Source organism: Rana temporaria, chromosome 4, assembly GCF_905171775.1.
Source record: "Rana temporaria chromosome 4, aRanTem1.1, whole genome shotgun sequence".
NCBI classification, from domain to species: Eukaryota; Metazoa; Chordata; class Amphibia; order Anura; family Ranidae; genus Rana; species Rana temporaria.
In genome coordinates, this window is record NC_053492.1 from 48,982,643 (window position 1) to 49,003,511 (window position 20,869).

Consider the following 20,869-nt stretch of genomic DNA (forward strand, 5'->3'; position numbering starts at 1 on the left):
GATGGGTCATTGTTTTCTCCCACTGATGCCAGGGCATTTTCTACTCCCACAGTCAGCCCCCCCCCCCCCCCCAAACAGTAGACTGGCTCATTGTTTAACAAAATAAATTTACAAATTTGGTGGAATATTGCATTTTTTATAACATATTTAAAAGAAGATATAATTTGCTCCCTTAGTTGAGAATAGTACTTTATATACCAACCAAATGTGTTTTATGTGTTCTCACTTATCTTTGTATCCCCTCTTTTTTGGTACAAGCAGGTAATATGTAACTGTATGTGTACCTGGTATCAGCATAAAGGTTACCATATTTCAAGTTAAATCCATCTACCGGTACTTATTTTTCAGTTATCAATAGAGCAGGGAAGAGTTGAGTTTTTGTTGGGGTATTTTTTTCCTGCTTCCTTGTTGGTCAGATTTCCTGTCACTTCCTGTCCCAGTGACACCAAGGTAAGAGAGGCTGTGGAAGACTGTCAGAAACAATAGAATTACTAAGGTCCCTTCCACATGGCTCTTCCAATCAGGTCCACCCGTCAGTTTTGTAGGTGGAACTGCTCAGAGGGTCTATTCACCCTTATGGCCTGGCATATGTAAACAGACTTGTGTCTGTTTAAACATGCCTACTTCTGATCCAATCTGGTGCACTAAAAAAAATCTGGTGCTCTGCGGAAACTGAGGGGACACGGAGCTATCATCCGCCCGCTCTGCTCAGATCAGTGGACAGATCCTCTGCAGATCAAAATGGTAGGCGCCCATGTGAAAGGGGGTTAAAAGAAAATGGTCAGAGACTTTGGAGGCACTAGAGGAGTGGTTGTAGACTGGAGACATCAGAAACTAGAGACACATGACATGACATGAGACCTTTAGAGTTACAGTCCCATTACACATTAAAGCTCCCTTTCACACTCCTGACTTCTGGGATCCAAAAGCCACACAGCACATACCAAGGAGCAATTGCAGGCCTTAGGCCTCGTACACACGACCGAGGAACTCGATGGCCGAAACACATCGTTTTGCTGGTCGAGTACCTTGTTAGGCTGTCGAGGAACTCGACGTGCCAATTATCTCCATTCCCGTCGAGGAAAAATAGAACATGCTCTCTTTTTGGCTCAACGAGTTCCTCGACAGTTTCCTTGTCGAAAAATGTACACACGACCGGTTTCCTCGGCAAAAAAAAAACCCAGCAAGTTTCTTGCTGGTTTTTGCCGAAAAACTCGGTCGTGTGTACGAGGCCTCAGTCAATAGGTTGGACACCAAGGCTCTAGAGACAAACAGACAGAGCTTTGTCAGGGATGCCTGACATAAACCCCACCACCATCTTCTACCATCCAAGCCTACTAACATAGCAACATGAGATTGTGAATCTGTCTCATTACGAAGGTCAAAACTATTCATTTTCCATCCCACCAGCGCTCGCTGTCCTCCTGTTTCAGTAAAATTGACTAAATAATACACACGAAGCTAAGAAATACAACAAAAACACAACAATGTTTTATTAATGTAAATCAGATCAGCACTGGACAAGAATCAATTTTTCTATTCATTGCTATACTTTTTTTTTCTTTTAAGGAACCAAATTTTAAAAAATAAAGTAAAGAAAATTAAAAAGAAAAAATTCAGAGACTACCTAAGTTCAAGCGTTACCACCCATCCACAGAGTAACAGACTCACATATAAATAAGTACTTACTCGCCATATATACAAACTCCTGTTAAATTAAGCATAAATAAATATATACAAACTTAACATTATTTCCCTCCCGCTTGCAAATCTAATGTTTCTTAACAACTCAGATATCCGATTTCATCCACAGGTGAAATGAAGTTGGCAAAGATGTGTGAAATGAAGGTGGATTACTAAACAGAAGTATTCTCAAAGACTGGAGTAACCCTTTTGCACATTTGGCACATTTTAAGTGTAAATTAAAAAAAAAAAATCCCCCAAAATTCATCAGCATCCAGTTTTCCTAAATTTTGTTTTTAACTAATAAACAATCTTTTTTTCCATTTCAACTATATATCAAATCAAGTTAAAAAAAGAGCAAGTTCTCTCAATCTTATAATTTTATCGTGTTGACACAGTATACATGGGACAGCCTTTAAAATAAAAACAGGTTTCAGTAATGCAAATGATAAAAGTTTTACATCACAGAGTAGAAAATCAAATAAAAACGAAATTATTGTACATAAAAATGTTATAGTCGGGACAGTAAGAAGAAAGCTCCCTGCTATGGAATGAAATTTATAATATTGGCTATAATTTTCAGTGCTGTATGTTGTTTATAGAAAAAGGCATTGCAAGGGTCCAACACAGATAAAACATATTTTTATAATGAAATTAAATTATTTTTCTTCACTGGAAATATATTTAATCATAAACAGTGTTAACGAAACATTGTTAGGGAATCATAATTCAAGGTTTTATAAAATCAAAACAATATTTTTTTTTTAACCAAAAAAACGACCAGGTATTGCAATATGGCACCTAAAAGGTCTCAATTTTAATCAATTTCTATCCAGGGAAAAACACTTGTTGGAGTATGTATAGCTTCCCCTTATTTGTCTGGGCTTGCTATATGTGCTCCAGTTTCCACCAAAAACAAATGTAACAGGTATATAATCAAATGGACACGACTATGCTAAAGGACCTTAGGCAGGGACTGTTATGAACAATTCTATGTACGCTGTAAATCACTGTATAGTATGCGCTATATAAATACAAGAAATAAATATTTTCTAAATTTCAAATGAAGCGTTAGTTTCAGGTGAACAATTAACTAATGGCTGTGAAAGTCACTGAATTGGCAAAACACTTAATTTAATCATTATGATTGTATCATCAACATGTGCAAATGTACTCTGGTGAGATCTGTAAGTTTATTGGGCAGAAAAGGGGCATTTAAAAGTTTTTTTTTTTTTTTTACAGAAACACAATTGTATTAATATAGAAAGGTATTCTATGGAATCACTATACTGGAGGTCCAATGCACAAAGCTAACATACCAGAATAAGGGTCCTAATTTTTATAAGGAGTGACCGTTATTTTTATGGGAGTTCATTGAGATTTTAAAATTACAATCACGCAGATGAAAAAAAAGTTCCTTATACTTGTGTTAGCATTTTGTAAAATAAGCCTCTTGGCGTGAAATAATGAGAATTATTTTACCTAACAAGAAAGGGCAGTGGCTAAGTGCAATCAACATTGACGACCAACCAGAGTTCAAATTTTCTTGATGCGCCTACAAGGAACTGAAACCTGATTTGGTGATGTAACGTTATATATTTATCCATTTTTAGTATGAAATTATGTGGGTTATGTCATATTATAATGTTATTTTTATCTCTGTGCTTGTATATATAATTTTAAACCAGGGACAACATTATTCTAACAGTGCTTTCTGTGCATATTTTTCAGTATGTTTTTTTTTCCTATCACATGTATAATTTATGAGTATAAATTCATGAGTGCTCTGGACTTGGATTAGAGATCAGAGCAGTTGTTGATGGCATCGTACAAGCAAAACCTTTAGAAAAAAAGTAAAAAAAAAAAGAACATAAAATACATATATATATAGTTTGAGAATTTTCCTAGCTCACCATTTACAGTGATAACATGAATTATCTGAGGGAGCAAATTTATGAAATGTTACTCATACAGGAAAGAGGACAATGGATTGGCAATAAAACTGATTCTGAAAGTACACATATATCACAAGGACCAGATGCCTGGAGTAGTGATCAGTGGCCACCGTATCGCTGCATGCCATTGCCTCCTGCGGCAAAGGGGCCTATACAGCACACGCGACTGTTGCGGGCTCCCAGGTCTTCTCCATAACGTTCTTATATTTTCTAATCAAAGCTGTGCACCTCAAGGAGTTAACAAAAATCTTATTTTTCTTCCATATATTTCCGATAGACTGTTCTGTTATTGTTCCAGATTTGGGTTACTATAAAGTATTCTTAAAAATGAAGAGGATACAAAGGAAGTCGTTGACAGAGATTTTTGCACCCAATTGCGTGCTGGATGTCCGTGGGTTGCGTCATGGGCGCAGTCTGATATATATTTGTAATTCTCCAAAGCCAGTTCAATATTTTTCTTTCTTTTTTTTGTTTTTCGTTAAAGCTAAAATGAAAGATGTTAGAGTAGGTCCAGCTTTCATTTCCGGTGCTTTTCTTCCTTGTCACTGTTTTTACTGCCCGGTCCCTCCCCGGATGTGTGCCTGTTGCTGCTGTTGTTATTCAAGAACATTTTGTCCATTCCCTTCAGGGCCTCGGTAAGGTAGTTTTGCAGGGCCGTAAGGGCCGCACAGATAGCAGGGGAGCCAAAGCCATGGGTGATGAGGCTAAAGTGAGTTAAGCAGCTCTGGATTCCTGGTTCTAGGATTGGGCTAGGTCGGCTGTTACCTATAGGTGTTCTGTCCTGGGCCAGAAGGTCTGTGAACTCTTTACAAAGTTGCCTGGAGAGGAAAGAAAACACAACAGGGTGAGATACTGGTAACCCATCAAAATTCGCAAGTCAAAAAAGTTGTGGTCCCTTCAAAGAAGTTACCATTTTTTTTAAAGTGGACCTGTACTAAAACTTTAACTGAAAACTATCTTAATAGCCTTGTTGACATAGATAAATAACAATGGAATTTGCTGAAACACTTTACTGGAGAAATAGATGCTCTTTGATCCCATTAGGCCTCGTACACACGATAGGTTAACCAGAGGACAACGGTCTGAAGGACCGTTTTCATCGGTCAAAACCGATCGTGTGTGGGCCCCATAGGTTATTTAACCATAGGTTAAAAAAAAGACAACTTGCTTTAAAATTAACCTATGGATTGGTAACCGATAGGTCAAAAACGATCGTTAGTAGGCACAACCATCGGTTAAAAATCCACGCATGCTTGGAAGCATTGAACTTCGTTTTCTTCAGCACGTCGTTGTGTTTTACGGCACCGCGTTCTGACACGATCGGTTATTTAACCTATGGTGTGTAGGCGTGACGGACCATCAGTCAGCTTCATCGGTTAACCTAGGACACGGGTCCTTCAGACCGTTGTCCTCTGGTTAACCTATCGTGTGTACGAGGCTTTAGTGTTAGGAATCAGCCAACTGGAATTCTGGTCAATTCCTTTAGCAGAGATCACATGATCAAATGCCTAGGTTTATGTTAGTAGCACTGAAGGGTGGCTGGAACTGAAACTAATTTACCTAGCTTTACTGAAAGTATATCCCTGGGCAAAGCATTTTTTTTTCAGTATTGGGATAACACAAGGAAACTCTGGTCTTTTTTTTTTTGACCTATGTCCTACTAGAGAAATTTCTCTTCACTAAAGACACAACAATAATTGAATGGAGCTATCTCCAAATGTGAAGAGTGAGACTTTTAGACAATTATTACTGGCACAGGTTTACTGATATTTCTATTCTGGTGACAACTGTAATATTTTGGATTTCCATCACTTTCTGTCCCAATGACAAAGATCACCAGGACAAATATAGACATATGTTTTAGACATTCCCTAATCTATCCAAAAACCTTAAACAAAAATGTGTTGGATGTCTCATGTATGTATATTTTTACAAACTATACAGAGAAACAATTTTAAAAAAATTGTAATCATCATTTAATGTAAAAATAATATAAACATGTAATAAAAATATTAATATATATTTTTTTATCAGTAGCATCATTTCGATTTAATTTAAAATAAACATTGATAAAATTACTAGCATTAAAATCATCACATTCAGATTTATATATAAAAAGCCAAAAAGACACGGCATTTACAGAAAGCATTTCATTTTTCTTAACATCATCATTTCTCGAGTCCATGCTAATTGGTAATATATCTAATTATTCAACGGGGTTAAGGGTGTTATAGGATAATTGTAGCCCTTCCTGACCTGTCAATCACCCAGGAGAAATCTGAAAGGAAACTTTGAATTTGGAAAGTAAATGGCAAAAAGTCAAGCATTATCCGTCTTCAAAGTCAGCAGTAAGAGATCTGCAACTTATTAAAGGTCTGAGCCACTCCTATCTCCTGACCTCAGAAAATGAGACAATGAAATTCAAATCACATTAAGCATAACATGTGTTTGAAATGGAGTAAATGTTTTTTTTTTTTGCTTGTGCCCTTGGTTTAGAGCGGATACTAGCACAATTCAATGCCTCTTTGTGGTTTTCAATGTGCGTCTGTCTCCCATATATAAAGCGACCCTGCCGACCCCTTAAAAAAATTTAAATCGCTTTTTTCTGTAATAGAAAAGATAGTACTTAGCTCTCTAGCAGCCTGTCTTCTACCTTCCTCTGTTCCAGTGCTGCAGTCTTCAGCAAAGCCTTCAGCATTTAACACTTCCGGGAATGTCGCCTCTGAGCACTGTAGCTCCATCCTCCGAACCCTATGTCGCCATTGGGACTCAGTAGTAACATAGGGAGTCAGAGGAAGGAATCACAGCATATTCAACACTCCTGGAAGTGGCAAACGTTGAAGACTTTATATATATAAAATCTGTTTTTACAAGACTGGGCAACTCACACTTCCAACTCACACTTCCAACAGCTATAAACCATAAAACATGTATTATTATTTTCCCAAGAGGCTGTCTTACTGTACTGCCATGCTCCAAGAGATTATCTTGTAGACCACTCTCATTCTAAAGACTGCCTTGTAGATGACAAAGACCCCAATTCTCCCAAACACTACTTTGTTAAACTGCTCTGTCTTGTACTGTAAATTATCATGTTCCCAGAGACTGTCTTGTAGACTGCCATGTTTTCAGACACTAACATGCTCCCAGAGTCTGCCTTGTAGGCAGCCAAGCTTAGAGAGACAGCCTTGTAGGCTGCTATGCTCTCAAAGACTGCCTTGTAGACTGCCTTGTTTTCAGAGACTGCCTTGTAGACTGCCTTATTCCAAGATACTTCATTGTTAAACTAATTTGCTTCAAAAGACTTATTTCCAAAGATTGCTTTGCAGGGTGCCTTGTTGTCATAGACTGCCTTGCAAATTGCCATGCTCGTAGAGAAGGCTTTTTATACTGCATGCTCCCAAAACTGCTTTGTAGATTGTTCTTGCTCCCAGAGACTGACGTGTAGACTGCCATGTTCCTAGAAACATCCTTGTAGATTGGCATGCTTCCAGAGCTTTTGTAGACCATGGTGCTGCTAGAGATTTTCTTTTAGAATGTGTAGACTACCATGCATCCAGAGTCTGCTTTGTAGACAGACAAGCTCCCAGAGGCTGCCTTTTAGAGTGCCATGCTCTCAAAGAATTCCTTGCAGACTGCCATGTTTTCAGAGACTTTCTTATAGACCATCAAGTCTAAAAGACTGCCTTGCAGAGCTCCCAGATACTTTAATGTTAGACTGGTTTGTTTCAAAAGACTGCTCTGTAGCCTTTCCATAAATTGCCTTGTAGGCTGCCTTGACTGCCATGTAGCTGGCATGCTTCCAGAGACTTCTTTGTAGACTGCAATGCTCCCTTTATAGCTTGGAAAACTGTTAATGCTCACAGAAACTGCCTTATAGACGGCCGTGTAACTAAAGATGTCCTTGTAGATTGCCATGCTTCCAGAGCCTTGTAGACTGTGATGCTCCTGGAGATTTCCTTACAAAATTCGATTTTCCCAGAGTCTTGTATATTGTCATGTATCCAGAGATTGCCTTGCAGCCCAACACCCTCACAAAGACTGCCTTATCGTCTGCCATTGTCAAAGAGACTGCCATGTTGCCCTAGACTGCTTTGTAGACTGCCACACTTCCTTTTAGATTTCCATACTTCCAGAGAATGCCTTGTGGACCACCATGCTCCCACATTCACACCTGATGGCCAATCAGCTTCCATATAGACACTCACTTACTGCAGAGTGCACACACAAGGAAACATACATACACAAGGATCCTGCATGGTGCTGCTATAGGATCTGTCTGATATAATTTTTAAGAAGTGCTAAGAACGCCCCAGGAATGCTGAAAGCTGAACCCATCACTTCTCTCGGCACATTTTAATGAATATTTCATCACATTACTGAGCAGTTGCATCATTCTTACCTAACCTCATCTAGAGGTTCATCTTAATCTAAACTTCCCATGTTTACATGTTCCAAGACACACCAGTATGATATTGTTTTCTGTATATACTCTAGAATCACACCATTCTGATTCACCATTTTCTATAGTCTGAACTCATACTGGTCTGACCTCCTATGCTGACCTCCTATGCTGTACCACCTATAAAATCACATTAACCGTGAACTCCTTTCACTAAAAAAAGAAAGTATTGTTATCATGAAAGCAATTTACATTTGCTGTAATAAACTGCATGGATCATCTCATTGTGTGATCTTGAAGAATGCTCAGTTTATCATCCCCCCAAACCAAGGAACTATAATAGAGAAAATGTCGAGAGAAGGAATTGTTTTCCACTGGGGTGACACAGCTTGACATTACTGGGCAAGGAGCCCAGAATTTTCAAACCCTGTTTATAAATATAAACTTTATTTTTTTTTTAATCTAGAAATGATTTGATGGTAAAGAAGCAAATAAGATATTGTATTTTGCACATCCTGCTTATCATATCCCTGTGTAGTCAAGCTACATGGCCCCAGTGACCTACTGTATAACATCACATCTTATGATCCAGCAAGAGATACTCAACCCAAATTCCAAAATGAAGTTTTAGTTTAAATCAGCCAAATACATTGCAGGTGCATAGAAAAGCCTTTCAATGTTTTACAGTTTGCTTTCATTAGAAAGCAGGCACAGCCTGAGTAGAAAGGCCTATCCCCCGCCAAAGTCCCACAGAGAAGACCCTTGCTCTCTGTGTGGAGGCAGGGCTCCAGTCAAACTAATATCTCTGCAATCAAAAAAACTCTTAGTTCTGACTCAGCATGGGGTGTGCTGCTGGACCTCTTCAGAGATATCTCTGCCAGTGCCAGAGCCAGTGCCCTTTTAAACATCATGCTGGCAAGGGAAAAACTTTTCTACTCATGTGGTGGCTGTGTTTTAAAGCAAATAAACAGTACACTTTCAATGTGCATGTAAAGTCAACTATATGGCTTTACACAACCATTGTCTTGAAGGACCTCAAATGTATTTAGCTGATTTAAAGCAGTGTTTCGGCCAAAAAAATAAAACATTTAAAGCCAGCAGCTACACATACTGCAGCTGCTGGATTTTAATAAGAGGACACTTACCTGTCCTGGAGTCCCTTGGTGTCAACATCACAGCTGATGTTTCCATCAGTTGTCGGATGCTGCCACCGCCTTTGCCGGTAAGGGAACATGGCAGTGTAGCCTTTCGGCTTCACCCCGGGAAGCCTACTGCGCATGCGTGAGGCCCCAATCCTCTCACCTATTGGCCCAGCAGCCAGGGGAGGATGAGGGAGCCCCGTGGTGACGTCACGGGCCGCAGCCTAGACTTCCAGAAGTAGGAAAGGATACCTGTCAAAGACCCTCCTCCCCCCCGAAAGGTGGGAATTAGATGAGCGGAAGCTCCACTTTAGGGTGGAACTCCACTTTAGGCTGATAGCTATGTTGGACTAAACACACACAATGCAACAATTGAGTGCAAGAAGCAGAAACAAATGGAAACTAAAATGAAGGATCATTGATTGCTATGGGCTACTGTACCTAGCAGACAGATACTAAACTTTCCAACATCTTATGACCAAGATGGGTTGAAATTCACAGTCATAGCTGCTGCTAGAGTGATCAATACCATTATAGATGGAGTATCAATTCTTCAAAAATCTTGAGCTATTAGAATGTCTGCTTCATACAGAGGCATTCTGATTCCACTCTGGCTGGTGGTACTACTGACCAGCTTCTCTGACAATATTATTGTTATGGCACAGCATGCTTCTGTACCTGCTCAGCCAGTAGGGGCTTCATCTAGTGGTCCTACCTCTCTAAGCCTTAACCTATCTGCCCTGCCCTGCACTGCCCTGCCTCCATTTGACCAACACCAGTCTATAAAAAGGAAATGTAGTCAGCAGTGATCTCCAAACTATGGCCCTCCAGTTGTTGCAGAACTACATGTCATGACTAGGCATGATGGGAATTGTAGTTCCTGAACAACTGGAGGGCCACAGTTTGGAGATCCCTGAGTAGTGAGGTCGGCAGAATAGGGTCAAGAATGATTTAAGATAATGAATAGTAAGACAAGAATATATTATCCATGTACAAGGCTGTTTCTAGGCACAGAAGAGCCAGCCAACCATCTACAGTGTTGGTCGATAAAGGCACCAGGGAAAGAAAACAGCAACCTTAAATTTAGGAGTTTATGATATTGTACCGAACCATTTGTGAGATGTATAATATATTCAATATGTCTTATGCCGCGTACACACGGTCGGAATTTCCGTCAACAAATGTTCGATGTGAGCTTGTTGTCGGAAAATCCGACCGTGTGTATACTCCATCGGACATTTGCTGTTGGAATTTCCAACAACAAATGTTTGAGAGCTGGTTCTCAATTTTTCCAACAACAAAAGTTCTTGTCGGAAATTCCAATCGTGTGTAGCCAATTCCGACGCACAAAAATACACGCATGCTCGGAATCAAGCAAAAGAGTCGCACCGCCTATTGAACTTTCTCGGCTCAGCGTATGTGTTGTACGTCACCGCATTCTTGACATTCGGAATTTCCGACAACACTTGTGTGACCGTGTGTATGCAAGACAAGTTTGGGCCAACACCCGTCTGAAAAAAATCCACGGTTTTGTTGTCAGAATGTCCGATCGTGTGTACGCAGCATTAGTTTAACTCAAGTTAGCTTTAGGGCCATACCTCACTAGCAATCTTGTTGATTGGTGGTGACTATCCAACACCTGTATCATGAACCACACTATCAATCCCTCACTGGCTGAACCAGTGAAATGCCACAAATGGCAAGAGAAATTCTGCAGCAATTATCCTGTGAGGAAGACACACCTTAGGAGCAGGTTGGTCCTTTTTTTGATCGTGTTGCTGACAAGTTGCCACCAGCAACTTATGTGACATTGCACTTGCATTGCAAAACATCCACCTTTCAGCCTTACCCACACATCCAATCGGTGAAGCTGACTGATGGTCTGTCGTGCCACGTCCCGACACGATTGTTAAAAAAACGATTGTGTCAGAACGCGGTGACATAAAACACAACGACATGCTGAAAAAAACGAAGTTCAATGCTTCCAAGCATGCGTCGACTTGATTCTGAGCATGCATGGATTTTTAACCGATGGTCGTGCCTACAAACGATCGGTTTTGTCCTACCGGTTAGGAATCCATCGGTTAATTTTAAAACAAGTTGCCTTTATTTTAACCGATGGTTAACTAACCGATGGTGCCCACACACTATCGGTTTTGACCGATGAAAACGGTCCATCAGACCATTCTCATCGGTTGAACCGATCGTGTGTACGCGGCATTACTCTCCTCCATTTTTTCTCTTTTTTTAGAATAGCAATCGCCCATTGACAAACATACATGTGAGATCAATAATCTGAGATTGCAGAGTCAGTTACTCACTTTGTGGCCAGCAGCATGTTCTTTCTGGAGTGCAGATCGGTCGGGTCTGTGTGCTGTCTGTTCATGTATTCGGACACCGCCTTGGCTGGAAATTCTGTTTCACAGATGTAACCAAAATCCCGGGCAAGATGGACAGCTTCACCTGGAAAGAAAATTTGCGTATGGTCAGAACTGTCACATTTGGGTGTTTACCCCACATTTAGGCTCATAAGGGCAGCATTAAAAAAAGAACAATTTTATTTTGTTCTTTTTATTTCTTTTATGTTGACACTTATGAGTAATCACAATGTCAGGCATAGAGGTGGCTGACAATAATTACAAGATTTTCAATAGATCAAGTCACCTGCACACATCTACTCATTTCATATGAATCCTTTAATATGGGAGCCTATGAGAATTCTGTAAATTCAGCATCCTTTCTTAAATTCCAGTTTCATTATTTCATGATCGGAAAACATGGTTGTTGCTGCCATTCAATTGCTGCCAACATTCTTGGTATTTGTAAATCCTGCCCATGGAGTTGAATGTGGTCAAATACAAATTAAATTTAGGGGGGGAGTCTTTGGAAAACGTGTGCACCAAGGCCAATCAGATAGTTCAAGTCTACATAGAAAGGTCCTCCTGTGCATCTATAGATTTATCTAGCTGAGTTTAGAATATTTTCAGAAGCAAATCTTATCAGCAAATGTAACATTTATGTATTTTATATTTTTGCCATAGGGTAGAATAGGCAAGAAAAAGAAAGCGATACTATTGTTATGGCCTTGTGGGAGGGAAGGAGAGACAAAACACTGCAATAAATCTTTTCAATGTAATGTTAGCTTGAGGAAGTCAATGTGGTGTTTAAAGTGTATATGAAGGCCATTGTTTTTGTTTTGTTTTTTCATTTTAGATGCAATATATTAGGAATAGAACCTTTGGCATGTTTTAATTGTTATCTGTATCCTCAGGGTCGTAGATAAGGGGGTACCAGTAGCACCAGTCCTCCTGTATGGGGCCCAGGCCAGCACGGGGCCCAGGCAGCAGGGTGAATCAGATGTGGGCAGGGAGGATAATAGGTGTGGCAGGGGCAATTACTGGAACCAATCCCCTGTATGGCTCTCTCTGCAGCATCTGAAAGCTGGCTTCTCCTCCTATCCCTCCTGTTGGCTTTCAGCTGCTGCAAAGAGAGCTATACAGGGGATTGGTTCCAGCAATTTTCCCCCCACCACCACACCGTTCACCCTTCCTGTGCACCATATGTTTCCTCCTGCTGCCCAGTACCCCCTGTGTGCCCCCCTTACTCCTGCAGTGCTGCCGGGTTCCCTTCTTCCCCACCTGCCTGCAGCTGCAAGCACACAATAGGGTCCTTCAACATTAAGAGTGGGGGAGCAGTCCGGTAAATATGTCATATTTACCAACCCCTTCCTTTCTTGAATCAACACAATAAGTGATTGGTATATAACAGAAGCATTGTATGTATGGAGTCCCGTGCCAGGTTGTCTATATGGGGCACTGTGTCAGGTTGTCAGTATGTGGTTTCTGACAGAAGCCCTGTGTATCCCCACTAGATAGGTTCAACCTATTTGTCCTGGCGATCTGAAAGTGAAGGTTAATCTAAACAATTCAGATGTTAACAGAGAACAGTAATAAAGAGGAAACCCTCTGTTGGTGACATCTATCCAGGTGACAACTGTCAAGAGATTTACCTCTCTTTTGAAAAATATCCTCTCACCTCCTATTGTGTCTATTGGACAGAAGTGGAAGGAAATCTCTTAAATGGGGCACAGATGGCAAAAGAAACTTGCATTGAGTTTTAACCCTACTCTACTCATATCAAAACCCCAAAAAAATATTTTGAGACTTATTTACTAAAATTGCAAAGTGAAAAATATGATGCAGATTTGCATAGAAACCAATCAGCTTCCAGTTTTTTTTTTTTTTTGGGTCAAAGCTTAATTGAACAAGCTGAAGTTAAAAGTTAATTGTCTACCGTGCACAGCTGCACCAGATTTTGTACTCTCCAGTTTTAGTAAATCAACCCCTTTATCAACCCCTATTTAAGCACTTGTATTGTATATTAATTTTGTCCCCACTCGTAGCTAGAGACAACAGTAACTAAAAAGAAACTGTAATAACTAAAGATTGGTGTTATCACTGCTGCCATTAAAACTATTGCAATCAGTGGTAGCTGTAGAGACAGTAGTGCAGTATACAAGCATAGTTTAATTTTGTCGTCTCTGGAAGTCACAAGGTGAAAGCTGACTGACAAGAAGAAACAAACACATGTTCGCTTTAAAAGGCGAAACAGAAGAAAAGAAAAAAACAATAATTAGGCTTAATATAATTCTAACTGGCACATTCTCTGTTAGCTGTGCTATCAGGTTTCTGGCCTAGAGCATCAAACTCTTCTTCAAACTTGCAAGAATGTGACTTTGACACACAAGAAAGCTGGGAGGTAGCTAGGGGTGGTGAGAAGTCAGGCTCGGATGGGATTCTCGCAGAATAATTTTTTGTAGGTAACCTGGGGGAATTGGATGTATTTCAATATTTCTGGGCAGGTTCCTTGTGTATTCGAATGACCAGGATTCACATTTTCATTGTTGAAAAGTGAAAACTGAAGACAAGTCGAGATGACTGCAATGTCCAACAGCCGAGAGTTTTCACCTGTAGACAGGGCCAGATTTGTACTTTTTGTCCCCATTGGTCAACCATATTTTGCCACTCCCCTCTACACCCAATGGACTGGCCAGTCTTTATCGGTAACCTATTAACAAGATCAGAAGTCACACTGATATAAAGCCATTGTTGAATTGGCCACTACTCGAAAATGTTAGTGGCTTTCTATGGCCTCAGTACTTTCTGAGTCACTAAACTTGAAAAGGGCAAACAGCTATTAAAGTCAGATCACCAAGCTTACCTATATGTTTAAAAGTATGTGGAATTCTGACCATCACACCCCTATGAGCTGGTTGGACATCCCATTGTGAAAACCATTGGGCATTAATATGGTGTTGGCCTGCTCTTTGCATCTATTATACCTTCCACCTTCCACTCCTCTGGGAGAGGGTTTCAGAAAATGTTGTAGCGTGTCTGTGAAAATTTGATTTTATTCAGCCAAAAGAACATTTGTGAAGTCAGGATGAGTTCACCAGTGACCATCCAATTCATCATAAAGGTGTTCAGTTGGGGTGAGGTCAGGGCTCTGGGCAAGTCTCTGGAGTTTCTCCACAACAGAACTATCAAACCCTGTCTTTGTGGCGATGGCTTTGTACATAGTGGAACAGAGAAGAGTCTTCCCCAAACTGTAGCCACAAAGGTTGGAAGCTCACAATTGTCTATAACTGGAGTTTGCCTGTTCTCCTTGTGTCTGCGTGGGTGTCCTCCGGCTACTCTGGTTTCCTCCCACACTCCAAAGACATGCTGGTAGGTTAATTGGCCCCTGTTCAAATTGGCCCTAGTATGTGTATGTATGAATGTGAGTTAGGGATCTTAGTTTTAAGCTCCTTGAGGGCAGGGACCGATGTGAATATATAATAAATATATGTAAAGCACTGCATTAATTGATGGCACTATATACAGTAAGTACCTGTAATAAATAAATAAAAATAGATAATGTCTTCTTATGCTGCAGTATTAACAGGACCCTTCACTGGAAATACCTGAACTCAATTAGCACTGAACAGCACAGAGATTTCCTACTCCGTAACAGCTATTGTGCAAACATCCAACCACATTTAAACTCAAGTAAACAAACCTTGTATTAAAAATAATAATAATAATTATGCAAAATATAATATAATTGTATGACAGAAAGATTAAAACATATGACATTAAAATATTATACCCATCAACTTTAGTATGGTTTTAAAATGATATGATGATCATGGCTCATTGTGGGACAGATTGTGGTTGATTTAATAACCAAGTATTAACCATCCACTTAGCTTAGTAAATAGGGATAAGTGGAGTAGATCTGATGAAAATTTAGAAATTAATTAAATTAAAACTCAGTTTTAGTCAATGAACTGCTTACCTGAGATTTGGTATAAAAAACTAATCTGCTCTTTTTTTTCTTTATTAGGAAAGTGTGATTTTGATAAATGCTTTTAGAGTGATGTATTTAATTTAATTTAGGTGTTCATTGTATTTTATATATATATATATATATATATATATATATATATATATATATATATATATATATATATATATATATATATATATATATATATATATATATATATATAGATGAAATGTTTTATTTAACTTTTTTGTGATTTTTTTTTTCAATAATGAGGCTCTTGATGAGGCTTTTATGGCACAAGAACATGTTCAATATAGCTTTGTAACCCTCATAAGCCAACTAAATTTCATTGCACTCTTAAAAAAAATAACACTAAAAAACAAATTTCAGTTTTGCAATTATATTTCACCAAAATGGCTACATTTTGAAAAGAAATTCTGTTTTTGAGATTTGAGGGAAATAAAAACTCATAATTTGACTTATTCCTGTTAGAAAATACAGTGAATTTGAGTTCACGTCAGTCATCCAATCATGTGCGCCGCAAAAATCCTGTTATTTATAAACCCTGGCACATGATTGGGTATTCGAAATGAAGATGGCTTCACTGTATTTTTTAAACTAAGAAAAAATTCTCTTTTCCAAGTGGACACTTCGCTCCTTTAGTAAATCATCCGTCATTGCCTTTTGGTTTAGTTGGGTAATGGTTACCCTATGTAAACTCCATCGGAGTGACTTGCTTCATATACACCTCCTAGAGATTATCATCTCTTCCACTCCAGCCTTGGCCAGTTAATGTTTATATTATGTGTTCTGCCTTTGCCAAATATGAACGTATGAACCAATAATCATAATAGTCCTTGCCAGTCACTAGAGACAGACAGATGACTGGTAATTACAGGCATTTACCTCGCATTAGCACATGTCAGGCTGCCGGATTATCATTGAGCATACTGTAAGTGGATGATGATTAGTATAAATTGTCCCTGTACTCTAACGACATCTATATTTCCTATTTAGCCCAGCCGTAATTATTCCTGTAGGGAGTGTCTGGTTTCATGTTTAGAGTGGCTGATATCAATCTAGAGGAAGAAAGCAGTCCTCATGTTATGTGTACATTGTGTGTGTGGCCGCAAGTGGAGCATATCAGATAAAACTGTGAACACTGAGTGCCAGACAACTTTTTTTTTTAGTTTGGTACAGAGAGTTTTTTTTTTTCAAAGCTTTATTGAACCATTTTTTAATGTAAAAATCTAACATTACAAATTCTCATTTGGCTTCAACAAAACTCAATTTGAGCCGGTTTGTCGTTCAATTTTATATTCATGTATAGACCTAAATCATTAAAATAAATAGCAAAAAAATTATAAATAGAAAGAAAAGAAATAAAAAAAATAAAAAAAGCAGAGAAATTAAAAGAGAAAAGAAAGAGAAAAAAAATGGTCATGCACTGTAAGTGATGACGCTAGGGGGCCACCCACAACCTGGAACTTGAAGAGAAGGGTGAAGGCTGCCAAAGTGAGGGATAGGGTAGGTAATACACCGTATGCATGAATCCCTGGACTAAACAAGCATTTAACTCTTGGGGTCCTGGGGGCCCCTCTGCAATGGTAGATCTTGCAAGATGCCCAAGTGCAGGCATGCTAAGAATTAAGAATTTAAAGCTGATGTCCAGAAAGATAAAATAAACTAATTAATGTGCCTCTGTATTAGTTAACACATCATAAAAATTTACTTTTTAAATTAAGGCAGTGTAAGTGCTGGAATTTAAAGTGGTTGTAAACCCTTACATACCACTTTTACCCACAGATAAGCCTATAATAAAGCTTACCTGTTGGTACTAGAAATATCTTCTAAACCTGCACTGTTTAGGAGATATTTGCCAATGTATGCGCTTGCATCGAAGACGTTGATGCGCACTGAAGAAAGGGCACGATTGTGCCATTTCTACAGGGCCTGTGCCGTGACCGTCAGCTCCCATGGGACTGACGCCACACGACTCTGGCCAGTCACAGAGCCAGAGTCCATGGCCCCGGAAGGAAGAGGGGTGAAGATGGACACGGCCACCAGCGGGGACATCACAGACATCGCAGGCTTCATTTGCAGGTAAGTGGCACATAATGGGCTAGTATGCGATGCATAGTGAAACTGTAGCAGAAAAAGATCAGGTCCCATCACATGCCAAATAGGGCTGTGTGGCAGAGCTGTGCAAAACCTCCAGAAAGGATGAGCAGGGACACAAATCCCTTGGCAGGTACACCAGCTCCCACATATGTGTTTCATCTACTGTATGAATTTGGCTGTGTGCCTGGAGTTCAGATTTAATCTGCTTTCTCTGCCATAAAGTGTGGAGCGATTTTCACAGACCATTTAACAGGGTCATTATTAGAAATGTACTTCCTGGGATCTGTGCTATGTAATTTCCTCACTTTCTGCCTTTCTGCATCACCAATCGTATAAAAACATCCAAGTTAATTTAGGATTTGAATGGGGGCCTTTAGAAATGAGTGAAGTGGGATTTTTTTGTTTTGTGCTAAAATATTTGATTTTGGTGAAATTTCTCAGTTTTGGCAAAATGCATTGAGGCCAATGCTGAAAGTGAAATTATGGTGTTTTTTGGTGTTTTTTAAAAGGGCTTTAAATGGCGCCAGAAGATTACAAGAGCTCTTTTATTATTTCTCCTAGACCCATTCTTGTGCCAAAAAAGGGCCTCTAATTAGCTTTATTCTAAACCCCTCGGTTTAACTGCTTAACGCTGAATTGCGGCATATTTGCGTTAATTGCTGCCTATGCACTTTTGTTGCACGTGCTGCGAGCTCCCAGCACAGTTACTGTAGACAAACCGAAAGCTCCCTATCGCTCGTTGCAATTTGGAGTTTTTGGACTACGTGACCGCCGTGACAGCCAATCACTGCAATCATGTGATCTTAAGCCGAGCTCCGCCTCCCAGCATCATAAACCTTTTAAAGGGTCGGGAGGCAATTGGACATTCCCTGGATCAACAATCTCTGGTATTCTTACCTAGAGGGGAAAATTTCCAATGGAGAAATGTTTACTAGTGCCAAGAGGATTTTTCCCTATTCTAAAGACTTTTCCTCTCACTTCCTGTCATGTTTTAGAAACAGGAGAGGGAGGGAAATGACTCAATCTATACAAAAAAAAAACTTGAAAGAAGTTATTCCTTACTCTATTCAAACTAAAAAAAAAATCTTTAAATAGACTTAGCGGTTAGCAATTCTGTTGCCAGCACTAGGGTTGTTGGTTCAAATCCCAACCACCACACTACCTACGTGGAGTTTGCATGTTCTCCCTGTGCCAGCACTGGGTATCCTCTGGGTACTTTGATTTCCTCACTCCATAGACATGCTGGTAGGTTTATTTGCTTGTGTCTAAATTGGCCCTGCTACGTGTATGTATGAATGTGAGGTAAGGAGCTTAGATTGTAAGCTCCTTGAGGGCAGGGACTGATGTGAATATACAATATATATGTAAAGTGCTGCGTAAATTGTTAAAAAATCACAGTACTTTAAATCCTGGCAGGGAGGCCATTGAATGTGTCCTTACCTTCCACCAGGGAGGTCAATAAAGTGACGTTGGCAGCTTTGCGTCTTCCGGCTGGTAAATTTAAACCAATCTTTTCCAATCTCTCCCTCAAAGATCTTCCACCATTTTTTGATTTCGCTCTGTAATGGAACACAATAAAATTACATTTAGGATTATCTGTGAAAGCAACAAGTAACTTGCACAAGAAAATACTTTATTAATACTTTAAAATTCAGTACATGATTCAGTACAAGATTTGACATAGATGTGAATATTCGCAACTGTGGATCTACTTCCATCATGTCTAAGCAGCCAGATTTAGGTTGTGTGACATGGCATCAGACACTGATCAGAGCGGTGGTATTGTAAATTTAATGGGAGGGTATGCTATATGAGAGTTGCTTATACAGAGGACATTGAAAGGCATATTATTTATTGCCTCCTAATGCCTCCCTGTGATAACATCTTTGGGTACTTTTAATTCTATAATCACTGTACAGAAAAAAATATTTAAGCATTATAGACAGAGCCTGCATGGGCACACTGGGACTTCTGCTTTAAAGCTGAAATGGGCACATAACCCCCATGCATTTCTACAAGGGACCATGATGGAGGAGAATTTCAACTCCATCCAAAATTGACATTTAATCACCAGCAACTAAAGTAACCCACCAGCCCACCTTCCTGTGATAGAAGACCCATTGCTTGTCTTGCCTGTATGATCATGCATCAGTACATAGACTGGACATGTAGCTAGCGCTGGCCATACACTAAGTTATTTTTTTCATACGGTAGACCATTTGACCCAAATGTGGTAATTGATTGATTGGAAGTCTGAAACGATTGTTCACTGGAGCACAAATGGTAAATTCACCTACCTGATCATTTCAGAATCAATCGATTGTTCCATACACCCCTTTTGAAAGTTCCCACCTTTTCTGAAAGACAAACACCGGACTTATTTGGGTTGATTTACTAAAGCCGTAGAGACTATTCGCTTAGAAAAATGAACATTTACTGAGCTTACTACATGTGGTGAACCTGTGTTGACTTTGGGTACCCAATCACGTGCAAGGTTAAAGCTTCACCTTATTTACTAAGCTCAGCGAACATTCAATATGCTAAGTCAAAGGTCTCTACTCCGTTAGTAAATTAACCTTATCAACTCTTTCCTATTAGTAATACTAGTGAAAAGTCCCAGGTGACAACCCTACCAAAAAAGGGGACAACCCTACCAAAAAGGGGACAACCCTAACAAAAAAGTGACAACCCTACCAAAAAGGGGACAACCCTATCAAAAAGGGGACAACCCTACCCACAATGGACTGCTTTCATCTGCAATCAGAAAATCAATGAAAAGCAAAGGAAATGGTAGGGAGATGGCTAGAATTCTAGAACTGGTCAGAACATTTTAACAATGTGTATGGTCAGCCTAAGATTTCGCCGGCAGGTGACATAACCGACCTCCTCCTATGTACTGGATGTGTGCTGGATTCCCCATGTAGGTCACAGCTACAATGTTCCCAATGTGAAGGTGAGTGGCATTAACCCTCTCCTCCCTCGGCCCCCCCAGACTCACCTCCTCAGCACCCCTCCCAGCAGAGAGGCGTTCAGACACTCCGGAGGGGACAGGCGACGCTGCACCTCCCCCACTGTCACTTTGTATTTGGACGTAGAGCTGAGCAAGGACAGGCGGCCCGGCACCGAGCAGAACACTTCCCCGGCGTTCACCGTCACCCCTCCCAGGAAGCCATCCTTGTTCATCATCAGCGAGGTGACAGACTTAGGGGGCACAGGGACTGCGGAGACACAGGGGGACACAC

At 39.9% G+C, this 20,869-nt stretch overlaps 1 protein-coding gene across 6 annotated transcripts in view; it reads right to left on the reverse strand.

Annotated features, from left to right (window-relative positions):
* Positions 1 to 1,469: 1,469 nt before the first annotated feature.
* Positions 1,470 to 20,869, reverse strand: part of TFAP2B (transcription factor AP-2 beta) — a 69,937-nt gene continuing 50,537 nt past the window's right edge. For 3 of the 6 annotated variants that reach the window (XM_040348364.1, XM_040348365.1, XM_040348366.1), the window contains exons 4-8: positions 20,626 to 20,845; positions 19,925 to 19,984; positions 19,068 to 19,186; positions 11,501 to 11,642; positions 1,470 to 4,456 (exon numbers count right to left, since the gene is read on the reverse strand). In XM_040348364.1, the coding sequence (XP_040204298.1) occupies positions 4,156 to 4,456; positions 11,501 to 11,642; positions 19,068 to 19,186; positions 19,925 to 19,984; positions 20,626 to 20,845 (842 nt within the window). In that variant the 3' untranslated portion in view covers positions 1,470 to 4,155. The remainder of the gene's footprint in view (positions 4,457 to 11,500; positions 11,643 to 19,067; positions 19,187 to 19,924; positions 19,985 to 20,625; positions 20,846 to 20,869) is intronic. The other 3 variants (XM_040348367.1, XM_040348368.1, XM_040348369.1) reach the window with 1 other exon arrangement.